Source organism: Oenanthe melanoleuca, chromosome Z (assembly GCF_029582105.1).
Source record: "Oenanthe melanoleuca isolate GR-GAL-2019-014 chromosome Z, OMel1.0, whole genome shotgun sequence".
NCBI classification, from domain to species: Eukaryota; Metazoa; Chordata; class Aves; order Passeriformes; family Muscicapidae; genus Oenanthe; species Oenanthe melanoleuca.
Window position 1 is genome coordinate 75319083 of NC_079362.1, and position 16907 is coordinate 75335989.

General features: G+C 39.5%; 1 protein-coding gene across 6 annotated transcripts in view; it reads right to left on the bottom strand.

Moving 5' to 3' along the window:
* The window catches only part of DYM (dymeclin), a 208125-nt gene that overhangs the window by 41362 nt on the left and 149856 nt on the right, over window positions 1-16907 (bottom strand). For 3 of the 6 annotated variants that reach the window (XM_056514017.1, XM_056514014.1, XM_056514013.1), the window contains 2 exons: window positions 13726-13779; window positions 824-1006 (listed from right to left, as the gene is read on the bottom strand). In XM_056514017.1, the coding sequence (XP_056369992.1) occupies window positions 824-1006; window positions 13726-13779 (237 nt within the window). The remainder of the gene's footprint in view (window positions 1-823; window positions 1007-13725; window positions 13780-16907) is intronic. The other 3 variants (XM_056514018.1, XM_056514016.1, XM_056514015.1) reach the window with 1 other exon arrangement.

A 16907-nucleotide genomic window follows, 5' to 3' on the forward strand; every position in this document is an offset into this window, starting at 1 on the left:
TCCAGTATTTTGCAACCTGTGATCATAGAATGCCTTCAAACATTGCTCAGCTCTGAAAATATTGACTAGAAGACAGTGAAACATGTAATGGTTCAGATTTTTCTAGCAGAAGCTCATGTTCTCCCTATGAACATTAAAACTACTATCAGATGTAGAAATAATTAACAACTGTTTCCCAAAGTCATACTCCAAAGAGAGCCACACTGGTAACATGTTCTCACCCACAGCAATTTTCTTCTGTTTTCTTCTAAAATATTTCCTTACACAAGGGGAAGGTTGCTGTGAAGAAAACACTTGGCAGGTGAAAACAACACACATTCAGACACAGTATAAGGCAGCTGAATGTCAGCTCTTTAGTTATTTAAAAATAATTCCCTATAATCATTAATAGGCTGGTGACAGGAGTAAAAAAAAAGGAAAAGGATTGTTAGACAATGAAAACTAGCATTTGTTCCCCCGACAGGCAGGTTTCTAACAAGGGGCAGTCAAGAGAAGCCGACACCCTTTTGGGGGTGAAAGATGTGTCACAGGCTGGGAATTCCTTACCAGAGGCATCTCAAAATCCCTCTGATTCTCCCATGATAAAGATGTGAGAAAGAGTTGTTCAAGAATTTACAGAATTGGATTTAAGGTTGCTTCCAACCCAAACCACTCTGTATTTCTATGCTGCTCAGAAGTCCTCACAGTGTAGGCCCAAAAAGGCAAGAAATATTCAGCATTTTAAAACAAACCAGTAAGAGGTGATACATATTTCCCATCTCTCCAGAGTAAAAGGAGATCATATAACCAAGTGTAACCACCCTTGAAGTCAGGTATCACTCACCAGGTCTATATTTTGCATTATGTCCTGGAAGGAAGGGTGAGTCCGAAACTGCTCGAACAGATCCCGCTTGTAGAGCAGAGCATACACCAGGTTGGGGTTGTGATGGAGAGAGTTGGTCAGGCAGGAGTTGATAATCTCCAGCATCATTCGGATCACCTCCTCGATCACATTCAGGTCTTGTGCCTTTAAGAAAGGAGTAAAAGGTCAGTGTGCCTTTTTCCAGTGTAAAATATTGAGTAATAAAGGCAGCGCACAGGTAATCATTATTAATAAAGCTATTGGCTAGTAATGTCTCTATGGTGAGCAAATCTGGCATCCATGTGTCTGGAAAGGAATCTGTTTTCTCCAGTAATCACCAAAATTTTAATTGAATTATATCATACTAGTACTCAGCATCATAGCTTGGTTCTCCCAACAGGAGCCACGACATAAAGCATTACCATATTGTAGTCAGCTGAATTCTTAAGGGTTAAGTGAACACAGTTTTTTCAACCCTTAGTATTCTAAGCAAAAGCACTTCAGCATATCATTAATTTATTAAATTTTCTGTTGAGCCCCTAAGCAAGGGGGGAGATAGTGAAAAGAGAGAAAAAATAAAAGAGAAATAAAAAACAGTGGGTGAAAGAGAAAAGCAAAGGCAGAAGAAGGAAAACCAACTGGATCAAACATCCCTCCACCTTGAACATCTGTCACTGTTACCAGACTTTTCCCCTTTGACTATTTTTTAAAATTATTTTCTTGGCATTGAAGAACACTTGTAATAAATGAAAAAAGGAATCTCCTTTTGTAGTGCACTAAGCCTTCACACTAAGATAAGTTTGTAGAGCTTTTCATTTTGTCAGTGCATTTGACAACTCACGCTTCCTAAGCTGAACAAGCTGGCATGTGAACTCCTACCAGCTGCCTGGATTTCCCTCACTGAGCTCCACATCAGGATATCTCCAATATGGTTATTCTGACTGCAGAGCAGACTGTCCTGCCTTGGAATAGGGTAAAAAAAGGACACTTCTACCAATCATTTAGGTGGTCTCCATCACATCAAACACTGGACTGTGAGACTTTACAGGTCTGGCAAGACTGTGAACCATGCTACACCAGCTTGAGTTTTTCTGCTGGGTATGAACAAAGAAACCACCGACATTTCCTTTTGCCAACTGCCCACAAAGTTCATTTTCTGAGTTATCACAAGGCTCTTAAATTCTTTATAAAAAGGCAGGCAGTCCTTACCACAGCATTTTGTTGGGCTGTCATTCAATCTGCACAGTTATTTTCTACTATTAAGTAGCACTGCAGGAATTGTCATGTGGCAGATGTATGCTCTCACCACGGCAGAAGAGAACATAGAAATTTTCATTATCCTGTTTAGAGTCATAAAGAGCAAATTCTTTGCTACCATTTTGCTCTAGCTGCTTTCAATGCAAAGCAAGGTGCATTTCTTCCTAGAAGTGTAGCTCACAGAATCCCTGAATGGTTTGGGTTGGAAGGAACTTTAAAGTTCAGCCAATTCCACCCCTGCCATGGGCAGGGACACCTTCCACTATCCCATGTTGCTCCAATTTCCATCCAGCCTGGCCTTGGGCACTGCCAGGGATCCAGGGGCAGCCACAGCTGCTCTGGGCACCCTGTGCCAGGGCCTCCCCCCCTTCACAGACAGGATTTCCTTCCCAATATCCCATCTATACTCAGGCAGTGGGAAGGCATTCCACCTTGTCCCATCTCTCAGTCCTTTGTCCCAAATCACTCTCCTTGATGTGGCCCTGCAGAAGGCAGCACCCCTCCCCTAACCTGCTCCTCCATTTCTTTTGTGACACTGAGGACCATGGAGAAGTGAGATCCCATCATTATTCCCACACTTGTGTCTGCTCATCCCCAAAACTTGTCTTCTACATGTACAAGGGAGATTTAAGTGGAAGCTTTTTGGAGCTCTTGTCTAAAGAGGAATATTTTGTGCATGCATTCCAGTAAAATTCCTTCTTTAGCAACAAAGCCTGACAGTGAAGGTTACGGATTTTTTTCTGAATGTAAGTATCTCCTTTTTTTAAAATGACTTTGCCAACTAAATTAGCACTGTAGTGTAGCTAACAATGATGGCAGAAACCCTTACAAAGCTGATTGCTGTCAATGGGATCACACTCTTCTATGATAGAAATAATCTTTACTTTCAAAGTGCAGGTGGTTCCTCTGCCTGTAGTTACTGAGTTATTGTGCTATGAAACAGCATCCCAGGTAGGTGTTGTGAAGGGTATGCAATGGAAAATATTAGACAAAAATAGAAATAACTGTTTCACCTGGGATCTCAAGAAAAATCCAGACCAAACTCACATGGGAAATGGTGCTTGCCTTTCAACTCAGATTTACTGCAGAATATGCTCTATTATGGTGTATTTTTAAAAGCTCTGAGCACTGTCACACTTTTGCTCTCACCTCAGCAGGGTGAGCTAGTGACCAAGACACTATCTAAAATACAGACTTTCACAGAAATAATATGATTCAAAATCAAGTGAGATCTATCCAGAAAGGTAACAAACCACACAACTTTTCAAAAACTAACTGTTTTTTAATGAAAGGTGTTCAGCTTAAACCCCAGGCATACAGCTAATTGAAACAGAAAGCATTGCTAACCATCTTCCAATATCTAGTGGTCAGTTTCAAACAATGAAAAGGTTCAGAGGTTACTGTACAGTAATTAAATTCAACATTTTTAAGAGCTGATGGACAGAATCAACCATCTGTATTTCAGCTATCTCATTGCAGGTGCAGAATCTGGGACCCATATGAAGAAAAATACAACATATAGTAAAGATTTTTACTCACAATTAACTACATAAGAAAGAATTTATAAGAAGAACTATCTCCATAAAAGACAGAGGAATATCACTGAATCCCTTTATTGCACATACATTACCAGAACTGTTTGCTCCTATAATTAATGAGATTGAATCATTCCTAAGGGTTTAAAAGTTTTCAAAACAAGGCAAAAAAACAAGCATAAATCCAAGGACAGCATTTGGATGAGATAGTGGAGAAATGCTGATAAAATGCCATGTGGTTTTGTCCTTGGTATCATCAGTATCAAGCTACAGCCCCACCACATCCAGACATGGTATCAAGACAGGTATAACTAAAGTTACATTAACATTTTGTTGTTGAAGTTTATCACCCTGTGTATTACTTTCAGAGGAGTTGAACACAGCTGAAATGCTGAATGCCTGTGGCCAAGACAAGGACTAACACATCATACTCATCAGCTTTTTATGACCAATTTTTTTTACTGTATTAACTGTTACATGAGAACAAAAGTGAAATATTGATTTGTGAATGGTAGACATGCTTCAATCAATTGAACAGTACAATTAAGAGTTAAAATCATGCCTGCAAAGGGCACAGGAATGTAGGCACAGCCCCCACATAACTGTGGATAATTCTAAGTAGTCACCTCTTGCTCCTTCCCAGGAGAGAAATTAAATATGGGGCTTTTTTTTGCAAAGATTCTAACTTCTAAAGCAAAAAGACAGATGTTTGGTCATGTTGTAGATGCACAAGGTATAAGCCATGCAGTTACAGCTAAAAGACAGCCAGGTACACGTCTGGGTAGTTTTTATTAAAAGGAAAAAAACAAGTATATCATGCCAGAGAAAAGAGAATGGAAATAAGCTGAGAGCATGCAGGGGAAAACAAAAATGAATGAGAACATTATCTGGGAAAAACAATTTGAGTTTGATAAACACTATCAAGGAACACTCAAAAGTTTAAAGCCAAGGCAAATGATGGGCAGAGCTGGATGTTCCTGGATCTGACCATCATGGAATATTGTTGCTTTCTTTACTGCAGTACAATTAATAATTAGCATGGTATCCTCCTGGGCAAACACTTCCATAGAATTCAATACTTACATCCTGATGTGTAGAACCACTTGAAAAGTATATGGCTTTTAAATATCAAGAGAAGTTAAGCAGCCTAACCACAAAACCCCAGGCATTTGCTCACAGTTTAGCTCCTTACAGACGTGTTTACCCATCAAAAAACAAATCACTGTCAGCAGAGGATGCAAAAACTCAATGTCACCAAAAACCTGTTTAATTTATGGTGCCACATCTCCTGGTTCCCACAATGGAACATTCTGACTGCTCATCCTTTTAATTCAATTTGACATTGAATTTATTTTAATTATTGTGACGATTAAAAACTGATTTTAAAAGTTCTCTCATGAATGAATACAAATCTCCACCCTCTAAATGTTACCAGTTCTGAGGAGATAAAGGGAGGCATGTCTTGTGTAATTCAGCTTAATGTTGCATAACCATCCCTCGTGGCTTGTACAAATATAAACAGAGACAAAATTATTCAGCTTTCTGTTTTCTTTCCTCCAAAGTTAGTTTATACGGAAAAAGAATAGCTTGTTGAAAAATCAGAATTTTGGTGACTTGTGATGCTATGAAATGGCATCAATAAGCAAAGGTGGACATGAGTTTCTCTTTCATGATGAAATTAGCCCATTTTTTGACCTTCAGTCCTGGGTCCAGGCTGGAAGTCAAGCATTGCCCTTTTTCAGAGTGGTACCCAGGGCATTACAGAGCACACATGGTGACAGATTTCTTAATGACATTTTGTATTTTTGATCATTCATGCAGGAAGATGTGCTGCACACTCAGCCACAGCTGGAACAGGTTTCCCAGAGAAATGCCCAAGGCCAGGTTGGACAGGGACCCTGGAAGGTGCTCCTGTCCACAGCAGGGGTGGAACAAGATCAGCTCTAAGGTTCCTTCCAACCCAAACCATTCAGGGATTCTATTCCATGGCTCTAAGAAGCACTTCTGAACAAACTTAAGCCTCACATCATGTCCACATGACAATTATATGCTTCAGACTATATATTACAAATATGTTTATATATTTCTTTATTGCAAGCTGAAATTCAGTTAAATGCAATGATTTGGTTTTCCTTCCTTTTATCTGCATGTACAGTAGACCCCAGTCCAAAGCAATGAATAATTCTAAGCCCAAAGATGTCTACTCTCTAACTTTTTACAAAATTGGAGATCTAACAGAGCAACTTTTCCTTTGTGGCAAGATTAATAGGAATGGTGTTATGCACCATACAATGGGTACAGACACCCCGGTCACTTGTGTGCACTAAAAAAAGCCACATTTCTCACTGTGCATTCACATCATAGCAATTTTCCAGCCAAATTATACTTTCAGCTAAATAACTGCTAATTATATAGTTAGGACATTAAGCAGGCAGAAGCTTATCTGCCTAAAAAAAGCAAACCTGAGCAGGGATTGGTAAGGGAGTATACTACAACTGCATAATGTAAATAGGGTAAAAGAAAACAACAGGACACCACTCTGTGCTGAAGTCTTAATTCAAAGAAACCTGACAAAATAAAATGGAAATGTCACATGTAATTGCAAAAGAAATACTTGATGGAAGTGCAGGCTGACAAAAAAACAATGTCCAAACACAATTCTGATCTTAACTGCTTATGACAATGAATGGCTTTTAGTGAGTGGGAACTTGCTGCCAGTAAAAAATGCTTCTACATTTGAATTTTCAAAGGTGCAAGTTGCTTTGTGTCAAACCTTGATGGCTTTAGCTCATTCTGACCAACACTGCTGGTCCTCTCCAGTGGAGCCAGGAGTGCACACAGTGTGCAAAAGCTGTGAAGCAGCTACTTAGAACAGCTGGACATGATGTAATAATTTCCTTCCCAGGAACTCCACAATTCACAGAAGGAAAACCATCTCAGACTCACCACTCTGCCTGCTAGTTCTAAGTGACCCCTTAAAAGGACATCTGCTCCCTTTGCCTTTCTTTGCAACTCAGAAAATCCCAGGACGGTTCAGGTGGGAAAGGACCTATCCACTTCCAGCCCCTGCCATGGGCAGGGACACCTTCCACTGTCCCAGGCTGCTCCAGTTCCCATCCAGCCTGGCCTTGGGCACTGCCAGGGATGCAGGGGCAGCCACAGCTGCTCTGGGCACCCTGTGCCAGGGCCTGCCCACCCTCCCACCAGCAATTCCTTCCCAATATCCCATCCAGCCCTGCCCTCTGGCACTGGGAGCCATTGCCTGTGTCCTGTCCCTGCATGCCTTGTCCCCAGTCCCTGTGCAGCTCTCCTGGAGCCCCTGCAGGCCCTGGAATGTCAGGGAGGGCTGCAACATGTCTGTGTTGCTGCATCTAGACTGTGGGACCACCCATCATCTTCAGAGCTGAGGCTGAAGGCCTCATACAGATGCAGGAAAAGGTGAGGGTGGAGGTTGCACAGGCAACTGTAATTATGGCTGTTCTCCATTCTGAGCCCCTGTCCATGATGACTCACTATAGCTCTTCATTTGCAATATTTTCAGTGAGATTCAACAATTTGTGAACACGAATTACAAAAATTATAGTCATAAACAACTACTTCCTTCATGACGCAGATATGACTATAAAGGCAATTTTGTCAGCAATGGAAAAAAAAAAAGCGTACATCTCCTGCACAATTAACAGATATCAAAAGGACTAAGAATGCCAAATTAACCTCAAACACACAAGTTCTGTAATTTTTTTTTTTTTTTTTTTATTTTTTACCAGAGATAAACCGGCAGGAAAAATTTGATAATCTGTTTCAGATCCATAAGCTGCAGCCACACAAAGTATAGCTGAACAGACAGTTTCAATTCATTACACGTCACCTTATTTTTTTAAATCTGGCTTTGTACATGCTAAAGAATACTTCAATGAATTATGCTTTTGGACATTCAGTAGTTACTACTTCTGTCAGTATCACAGCTATTCCAGATTTTAGGGTGGTACTCTTCAATCTTTTGTGAGCAACAGACAACAGACACTCCAGAGAATTTCACCTTGATTACATAATTTATCAGCATCTGCAACTGTAATTATGTAAATTTCCCTTTTGTCTTCATAGAGGAATATCTATAGTTAAATATTTTTCAAATAATTTACTTTATTTTTACTTAGTTTAAGAGAAGCATATGTATCTTGTTTGTATTAGCTTTGGGGAGATTCCAAGAGAGCTGTCTGAATTTCCTGCACTTTCAGCAGAAAATAAAACCTTCAACAAAATAAACTCACTCTGCCAAAGGAGTAGAAGAAGGAGAGGAATGAAGGAAGCTCACAAGAAAACTGCTCTTACCCTCAGTGAGCAAAGTAACTTCAAAGCCAAGCCTTTGGTGACCAGAATCTTATCTTTATCTCTTTTACTGGCAATACTCTTTGGCTGCTCTATGTCAAGCTCAGACAACTTTTGGCAAAGTAGGTATTACGTGAAAAAATGCAGGGCCCATAGTGATTATAACCTCAAGAATTAACCCTGGCATCTCTTAGATTTTTAAGCACTGCTTAGAAATGAAAGCAGAGCTGTCACACCAGAGTGAAGTTTGTTGCCAGACACTTGGCCAAATAAACTGTCCATCCTGACACTCCTCCTCTGCCCTCCTGAGTAACTGGCAGGCTGAGAGCACAGGTTTCCAGCCACGCCAGGCCAGCCCATGCAGGAACTTCCCACGAAGAATGTGGCATTTCCAGCCTGTATCCCAATGCCAACACCCACCTCAGCCCAGGACAAGGCTACACTGGAGGAAATGCCATAGAGTATGTCCAGTCCCAGGAGCAGGCTGCTCCAAGGGAAAACACACCACAGGACACCTGCCAAGGCAGCAAGTCCAACTGCTTTCATGCTCCAAAACCCTGTTTTCCCAACTTGCACTGGTCCAGAAAAAAATTTCCATTTCTGAGGACAGGAACCCAGGGAAGGTGAGGATGCTTCATTGGTACTTCTTACATTACTTCACCATACCATGTTTAGTATCCAGCTGACCTACAGCCAATCCACAGCTCATCTCCTGGTCCTGGTCACCCCTTCACCTTCATCTCTTCCTCCATCCAATGCCCTTCCTATCTTTGAAATTCCAATCCTAAACCACTTCACTTCAAAATATTTTAACTTATCCTTCACTTCTTTCAAAGTCAGGCTCCAGAATCAATCAAAAATTACTATAAAATTGCCCAGATTCCCTCACTGCTTTACTGTTTCTGGGTGATGCTTCACTTTCATAGCCCTGTTTACTGAGGATTTTGCAATTCCCAGAATCACAGAAGTCCCAAAATAGTTTTGTTTGGAAGCTTTATTGGCAGGGAAATCTTCCTCTAGACCAAGTTGGTCCAAGCTTCCCCATGAATCAAATCAAAGAAACTGATTTTCACCACAATTAGCTTAGAAAAAGTAAATTACTCTGGAAGACATCTACTCAGGGTCTAAGCCCACCAAGAAGCTCCAGCACAAGGGGATCCACGACAATGCCCAAAATACCTGACAGTCACCAGCTGGGAACTCAAACTCTCCCAAGACAGTTTTTCCAAACCACACGCAACAAGGACAACAGAATGCAAACAGTATTTAGTAAAACAGAACCCAATCATTGTCTAAAATCCCATAAAACCTGGGAAGCAACTGCTACTAGAAGATGACAATGTTCTTACTAAGAAAATTAAAACTGTGTGTTTCTATTTAGTCATACTGTGCTTGAAATACTAATGAGGTTTTCTTGCTGTTGAAAGGAAATGAAGATTTCTCTGTTTCTCCATGAAACTAAATATTCCCTAGAGGTATGAGAAGATTTTTGTTTAGTTTGACTGGTAGAACAAGGAAGAACAAGTCCCATACACAAAACCAACTCCACCATTCAAAGGTAAATAGATCATCATAATACAGGTTTAATTAATAGAACTGATCTACCTTGAGGAGAGTTCAAGGACTTTAAACACATTCTTCAAGGGAAAAAAGTTTCTGATTGCAGCCCTACACATTCAGTTTAGCTGCAAAATGTAACCAGCAAAACTGTTTGGAGAAGTTAGACAGAAGAAGGTGCTGCAAGAACTGAAACCTTGATAATTATCATGGAATGATAACTATCCCAGAATGGTATGGGTTGGAAGGGCCTGCCCACCCTCCCAGCCAGCAATTCCTTCCCAATATCCCACTTACCCCAGCACCCTGGCACTGGAAATCCAATCCTCCTTATTCTGTCACTCCATTCTCTTGTAAAAAGTGCCTTTCCACTTCCTTGTAGGCTCCCATCAGGACCAATGCAGGTCTTACATAAGACAAAGTTTCTAATTTATGCATTAAACCTAACAGTAGTATTAATAGAGGGGTAAATATTACCCAATGAAATCTGTAGACCTTGAAGTGTATCTTTGAGATGATTTCTGAGGACCCTCTTTGAAGCAAGTAAGTACTTCTCCAAAAAGAAATAAATTTAACAATGTTGTGAGAAGATACAGTTGCTACACAGGCATCCATTTCTGTGTTTCACCTCATAGACAACTCTAGATTTGAGCACCCTTACCATATTTTAATGCTTCTTCGGAAGGAGCATTATTTGTTTTATCCTCTGTGATGTTAACAAAGTATAGAAACCCATACTTTTATCATGAAGATGGCAAAACATTTCATCTTGCAAATGGCCAGAAAAATACCGATACGCAAGTTAAACCACAGTTTTCTTCATGCTTTTCCTTCACATCTCCCAAATTTTACTACATACAATACATTACAGTTCAGGAATGTAACCAGTACCCTATCATCCCAGCATCATCTCTGACTATATTATCAAATATTTTCTTCATCCTTAATATTATGCTTAGCAGTAACAACTGTGACACTCTGGCAAAGTGTTTGTACAACTTTCAGCATATTTTGTGTGAACCACCTGCTATCACTCGAGAAAATCACTCAGAAATTACAGATTACACCAACCCTGGAACCAGCTCTGGAACCCTCAGGACAAGAGAGACACCGAGGGGCTGGAGCGTGTCCAGGGCAGGGACGGAGCTGGGGAAGGGGCTGGAGCCCCAGGAGAGGCTGAGGGAGCTGGAAAGGGGCTGAGCCTGGAGAAAAGGAGGCTCAGGGGGGACCTTGTGGCTCTGCACAGCTCCCTGACAGGAGGGGACAGCTGGGGGGATTTGGGATCTTATCCCAGGGAACAGGGACAGGAGGAGAGGGAACGGCCTCAGGCTGGGCCAGGGGAGGCTCAGGTTGAATAAATATTAGGGAAAATTTCTTTCCTAAAAGGACTGTCCAGCCCTGGCACAGGCTGCCCAGAATGGAGTCTCCATCCCTGGAGGGATTTAAAAGCCATATGGATGTGGCACTTGGGGACATGAGTTAGTGGCAGCCTTGGCAGGCTGGGGGAATGGTTGGACTCAATGACTTTTCCAAAGCTAATGATCGCACAGTTCTGTGGTTTTGCAGACCCACCTTCAGTGTACAAGCAATTTTAATTGAGAAGGTATCAAAACAAACTGAATATATACTGATCCCTGACTAAAACTGCCAACTTCACAGAAGCTGAATTCATAAGTTCTCATCTGGTTCCTCACCTGTGCTGAACCTCATCCTGTGGTTCAGCATCTCTGCAGTGACACATTAAACCCATCAATGCCTTGGAATTGTTGTCTGAACAATTTTGACCCTTTCTAAGAGAAAAAACTTCACACACAAGACTTTGTAATCCAAGTCCTCAATACAAACAAAGACTGAATGGAGTTTCCACAATTTCCATACTATCCAAGAAGAAGATTTTCCGGTCCTGATAACGCACAGGATGTCAGTGGGAAAAGTCAGTGCTTCTCTCTGCCCAGCAGCCAAAAGATTCTGTATTCCTGCCCTTGGGATGAAACTTGCTATTGAAATTTCTGTGGGAGGCATAAGAAAGTCAGAAGGGGTTTGCAGAGCAAACATATCCATCATTACAATTCTGGGAATGCCAAGGAGGCAAGGGAATGGTGTTACTGCCTCTTCCACAGAGCAAGATGCCTGCCCTGCTCAAACACCAAAAACCAGTGCAAAGGGAAACTGAGATGGGTAACACAACAATACAAAATCACCACAAAACACAAAAAATCCCCCTCTTGACTGCCTCATGACAATATTATGGATGTTTAAAAACAGCAATGACAAAAAAGGTTGATTTAACCTGTTGCTGCTCATACAGAAGGTGACAGTGGGCAAAAAGGAAAGCTTTTATGATGGTTCAGTATTAAAGAGCAGCAATGCATGATAAAAGATGTCAGGTCCCAGATAGCAGACAGTTGACATGGCAAGAAATTCCTAAACTGCAGTAAGCAGGAATAAGATGCTTTACAGCTACCATCATATACCAGAGCTGAAGATAAATAAGGGAAAATGCTTTTATTTCTTATGATACATTTAAAGACAGCAGCATGATTAAAGAAGTAATCCTTTATGACACCACTTAGCACACATACTATATTCGTTCCTTCAACAGTGTTAAATATTTCCAAAATTAAAGGGAATAGCTTAACAAAGATGTATGAAGCCTATCAGAAAAACCACATTTTTGAGCTTTGAAGTGGTTTTCAGTATAAAGGAGATAAGTTCTTCTAAAAGATTAGAAAACACAAGAAAGTGGTTTTATTTTCCTCTTACCTTACCAATTCTCCAAAACTAGTCACTGCCAGTAAAAGTATAATTTGTTCTGTAACCTGGGCCCAAAAAATCTCCATGAACAAATTTCAAGAACTGCTCTCTAGTGCTGAATAAAATGGAAATTGTAAGGAGATGAGAAACAGCCTTCTGAGAGCTCACAGCAAACAAACCAAATAAATGGGGTAACTTTAAGATTAAATCTCTTTTTCATACATTCCATCTTATTTTTGAAAGACTTTTGGACACAAAGACACTGCATCAGTTCTGATAAACATAGAAGCTGCTGACCACTGCTCTGCTGAATGTTCTGGAAGCACAGAGCAGCTGCAGCCTGAAAGCCAAAAAACGAACCTTTAATTGGGATGTGGAATACCCAAAACTTACAGAAAATAATTATAGAAGTCTATGTACACAGGCTCTTGTTCCAAAATGAACTATGAGCAACAGATGGTATTTTTTCAAATGTTGAAGCAAAATGCTCTTGATAGAAATATGTAAAAACAGCATTATCCAACAAAATAAATTTTCCTGGAATATTTATGAAGTCTTGTCTATTTTGGGACCAAAGTTAATTTTGTGTAGCCTGGTTCATAAAGCACAGCAGTGACAGACAGGGACAAGATGAGAGATCACTGCTGAAAGACAGCAAAGCACCTGGGTATGTTGTACATCCATCCCAGAGTCCCTCAACTCTTCCTCACCAAGATCCCATTTGTGATTGTAACTGGTTACTTATAATTTACACTAAGTTTTCTAACAGACTCTATTTAAGCTACTACATGTTAAGATGGCTAATTTATTGCAGGAAAACAATTTTATATATCAGAAAAATTCCACAAAGCTTTTTCCCATGGGAATGTAACATGACTCTTCCTATTGCCTCAATTTATCAAAATCTACGAGATTAGTCTTGGAATGGGAAAATTTGTCATTATTTGTTCAGATAATTTTTTTTGGCTGCATTGAGTAAGCATCTGATTTCTCTGTGAGTGCCACAAATTATCTGCTGGTAAGCAGATGAAAGACTTGCCTTTGGGAACTGCAACATCCATTTTCTCCTCTTTATCTGGGGAGAACAGATATACTTCAGATAATGAGTCCTATTGCAGTGAATAAAGCAAATTGAACCTGCAATGTTACAATACATCTTATTTTCTCTAGAACAGGATGGTTGTTTTTTGTTATTAGCCAACATTATCTTTGAGGTCAAGGGTTTGGGTTAACACATACACAAATGCTGGAGTGGAACAGGCTCTGTACACACCGTACCAGCTTGATAGCAACAAAAAAATGCATTGGATCACAATGTCTTTGGAGAATATGTTATTCAGTAGTGGGCCACAACTCATCCAGCCTGAATATGAACAAGAGCAGCTCTGGAAGAGCTCCACCACATTCCAGCAACATATCTGAAGGGCAATTAAAAAAAAAAAGGTATCTTACTTGTCCCAACTTTGTTTCAGAGAAGTGAAGGCAATCAGACATCTCCCAAAAGTGCTGGGGATAACAAATACAGGAGGATTAAACAATGGCAATGTATTAGAGGCTTGTCTCCCCAGAGCCTTCTCTTCCCCAGGCTGAACACCCCTTTCTCTGCCTCTAACTCATAGATTCTTAAGAATTGCTACTTTTTGCCCAAACTCTGGGTTATTGTTTCTGTAATTAAATAATTCTTTGGAAGAATTCCTATTTATAAAAGCTGATTTAGCATAAGAAATATGCAATGTATTCCACTAATTCACTTACTTCCTAATCAACAAAGAAATGAGAAAATTAGGAGAAATAGCTGATTACATGAAAGGGAATTAAAAGTTTATCTTTTCAATTACACCTGTGAAAAACATTAGGGTGTCTACACAAATCAATAAAAATGAGTAACAGACTCTTAAAAATTTCTGTTTCTTCTAAATACATTCTCTACATTTTCTGAGAGGTTTTTCAGAAAGATATTTCACAGAGAACAAGAATCCACTCCTGTCAATGAGGATAAACAAAATGTAAATTTTCCCTTCTACAATTTTTTAATGCTGTTTTCAGGCCAGGTGATGAGGAAATCAGTTTTCAGTAAGTGGCTTACTTTGCTCCATGTGATACTTTATATGAGCAGCAGAGAGGAGACAACCCTTCTTCAAAATCCACTTTTGGTTTGGAATTTCTGTATATATTAGTAATTTTTCTTCTCCAAATCTTTTTCTTATTCACTTCGGACCAAGACCGTCTTTTAATATGGTTGACTCATTCCCTTTAAAATACTCTCCTTCCCTTCATCCCATCATTCTGTTTCCTGGCCACCCACACTGCCAATCAGCAGCAGTTGTGTAACATTATAGGTAATATTAACAAGAGCCATCAGTGGGAGAATTGCCCTCAGCGTGACACTGTGAAATGCTGCTCAGGGGGACAAGAACTCTCCAGGAAGATAAACTGTAAACTGATGAGATTAACTTGCTTCAGTAACATGAATTTGTTAACAAATTCCCCAGCTCCGTTCCTGCCCTGGACATGCCCCAGCCCCTCGGTGTCTTTGTTGTTCTGAGTGGCGCAGAACTGGACACAGCATCTGAGGTGTGGATGTTTCACTTCAGAGAGATGTGAGCAGCCTCTCCACAGGTGAATAACTACTTCCATTATTTTATCCAATGTGAAGCACACCATCTTACTCTTACAGCATGTTTCTCAAAATCACTGGGTCTTGGTTTACCCTAATTTCTCTTATTTTCTTTGTCTTTCCAATGCCAAATCACAGATATCTGCAAGATCTTTGTTCATTGACTTTTTTAACAACTTCTTAGAACCCTTTGATAGAAATGGGTGGCTTTTTTTTTAAACAACAACTAAAAATGTACAAAAATCTCACTGGTTAGTCTGTAAATGTCCCCGTAAAATACAAAGAGGAGAAATTGGAAATTGAAGGTACAACATGTTCCGCCAATATCTCATAGAGAAAAAGCAGCACACAGAAATTCCAGTTCCAATTAGATATTTAGTACCAAACAGCCTAAAAGGTTTGGTACATACTTTCTTCCTCATCCATTTCCTCTACTTTATATGGCTGCATGTTTAAAAAAACAATTACTGGGATGTTTATAACATATGGCCACATACTTATGGTTTTTAAGCACTACATTTTTCAATCAAAACCTTGCGTTAGGAACACCAGAAAATTGTTTTAATGCATTGTTGAAATAGATTGCTGCTATAAAAATAAATCCTATTCTTTGGAGAGCTACTGCATTAGGTTGTTCTGCTTGTCTGTGGATGTCTGACCAAGATGAACTGTCCAGGTGAATAATTGGTTTCTGAGAAACCCTGAACAATCCATTCATGTGAAAGAGACAACAGGAAAAGCATCTAATGACCAAATCAGCAAAGAAGGGTGCTTTGGGGATCAGTACTGTTCCTTTTTTCATCCAAACACTTCAATACTTGCCATTAGTGTGAATAAAACAAATGTTGGTTTACATGGCAGAAATAAACAGTTTTATAGAGAGGCTTGTGAGGGCTTTATCTTAATAATGTATCACATTTTCCATCTACAGCTACAGCTAAGACCATTCTAATATCTAAGACCATTCTAATATCTCAGCATTCCCAGGTTTCCAGTTCTCTCAAATGCAACCCAATTAGTTGTGCAGGAGAAAACAAAATTTTCCTTTTTATCTTATGGAGATAAATTTGTCTTATTTATACGACAAATCTTACAGCTTCTTCAGTTTAATCATCTTGTCTTTTAAGGACACTCATTTAAGCAGTCTTCTCAAAAAACACGGGTTTTGAGTACAGAATTTGAACATATGCCATAATTTACACCATTTAGTGCAAAATAATGACAATATCCTAAAGCTCTAGAACTATTGAAGAAGAATAAGTAAAAAATGATGATGTTCATGTTTGGTTTATGTCACATGTTTCTGAACAAGCAAAACAAGGGGATTTGAAATTACTTTAGCAGGTGTTTGCAGTGCTAATGTCAAAAATTCTTTTACTTATTTGTTCTTCTGCCTCATAAACCTGAAGAATGAAAGATTTTCAATCAGATGATCATAAGATGCTACTGCTACAGTAAATACTCTTTCAAAACAGATTTTCATCCTTATTTCCCAAAATAATGAGAATTTCTAAGTGAAATAAGGCTTAACACCATCTATGTAACACAAATACCAGACACCAATGACACTTTTGTGTAAGTCCTGGGGGATGAAAGACCCATCAACTTTTTGAAGAACATCATCTTGATCTTCTTCAATGTATTTGTCTACAAATCTTTCAACCACAAGCAATATATTTGTAAAGATACAATAATGCAAAAACCAGCTGCAAATAACTATTAGTACTTCATAGTGATATATAGAAGTTTAAACAGGCTGAACTTCACCAACATCTTTTTCACTGGATTTTAGGATAGTTCTTCTTCTTAAGGATAATTTATGCAGCATTTTCTCATGAAAGTTTCAATTCATTTAAAGGAAAGAACTGATTAAGAATTCAGACAGAACTGCAGAATTCAGCTATTACTCAATAGAAAAGCTTGCTTTAGATTTGGGTTAGGGTGGTTATTTCAGTCTATTCTGAAATAGCTATTTTTTGGTGATATAAAAATAGGGGGATTAGGTAGGAGTAATATT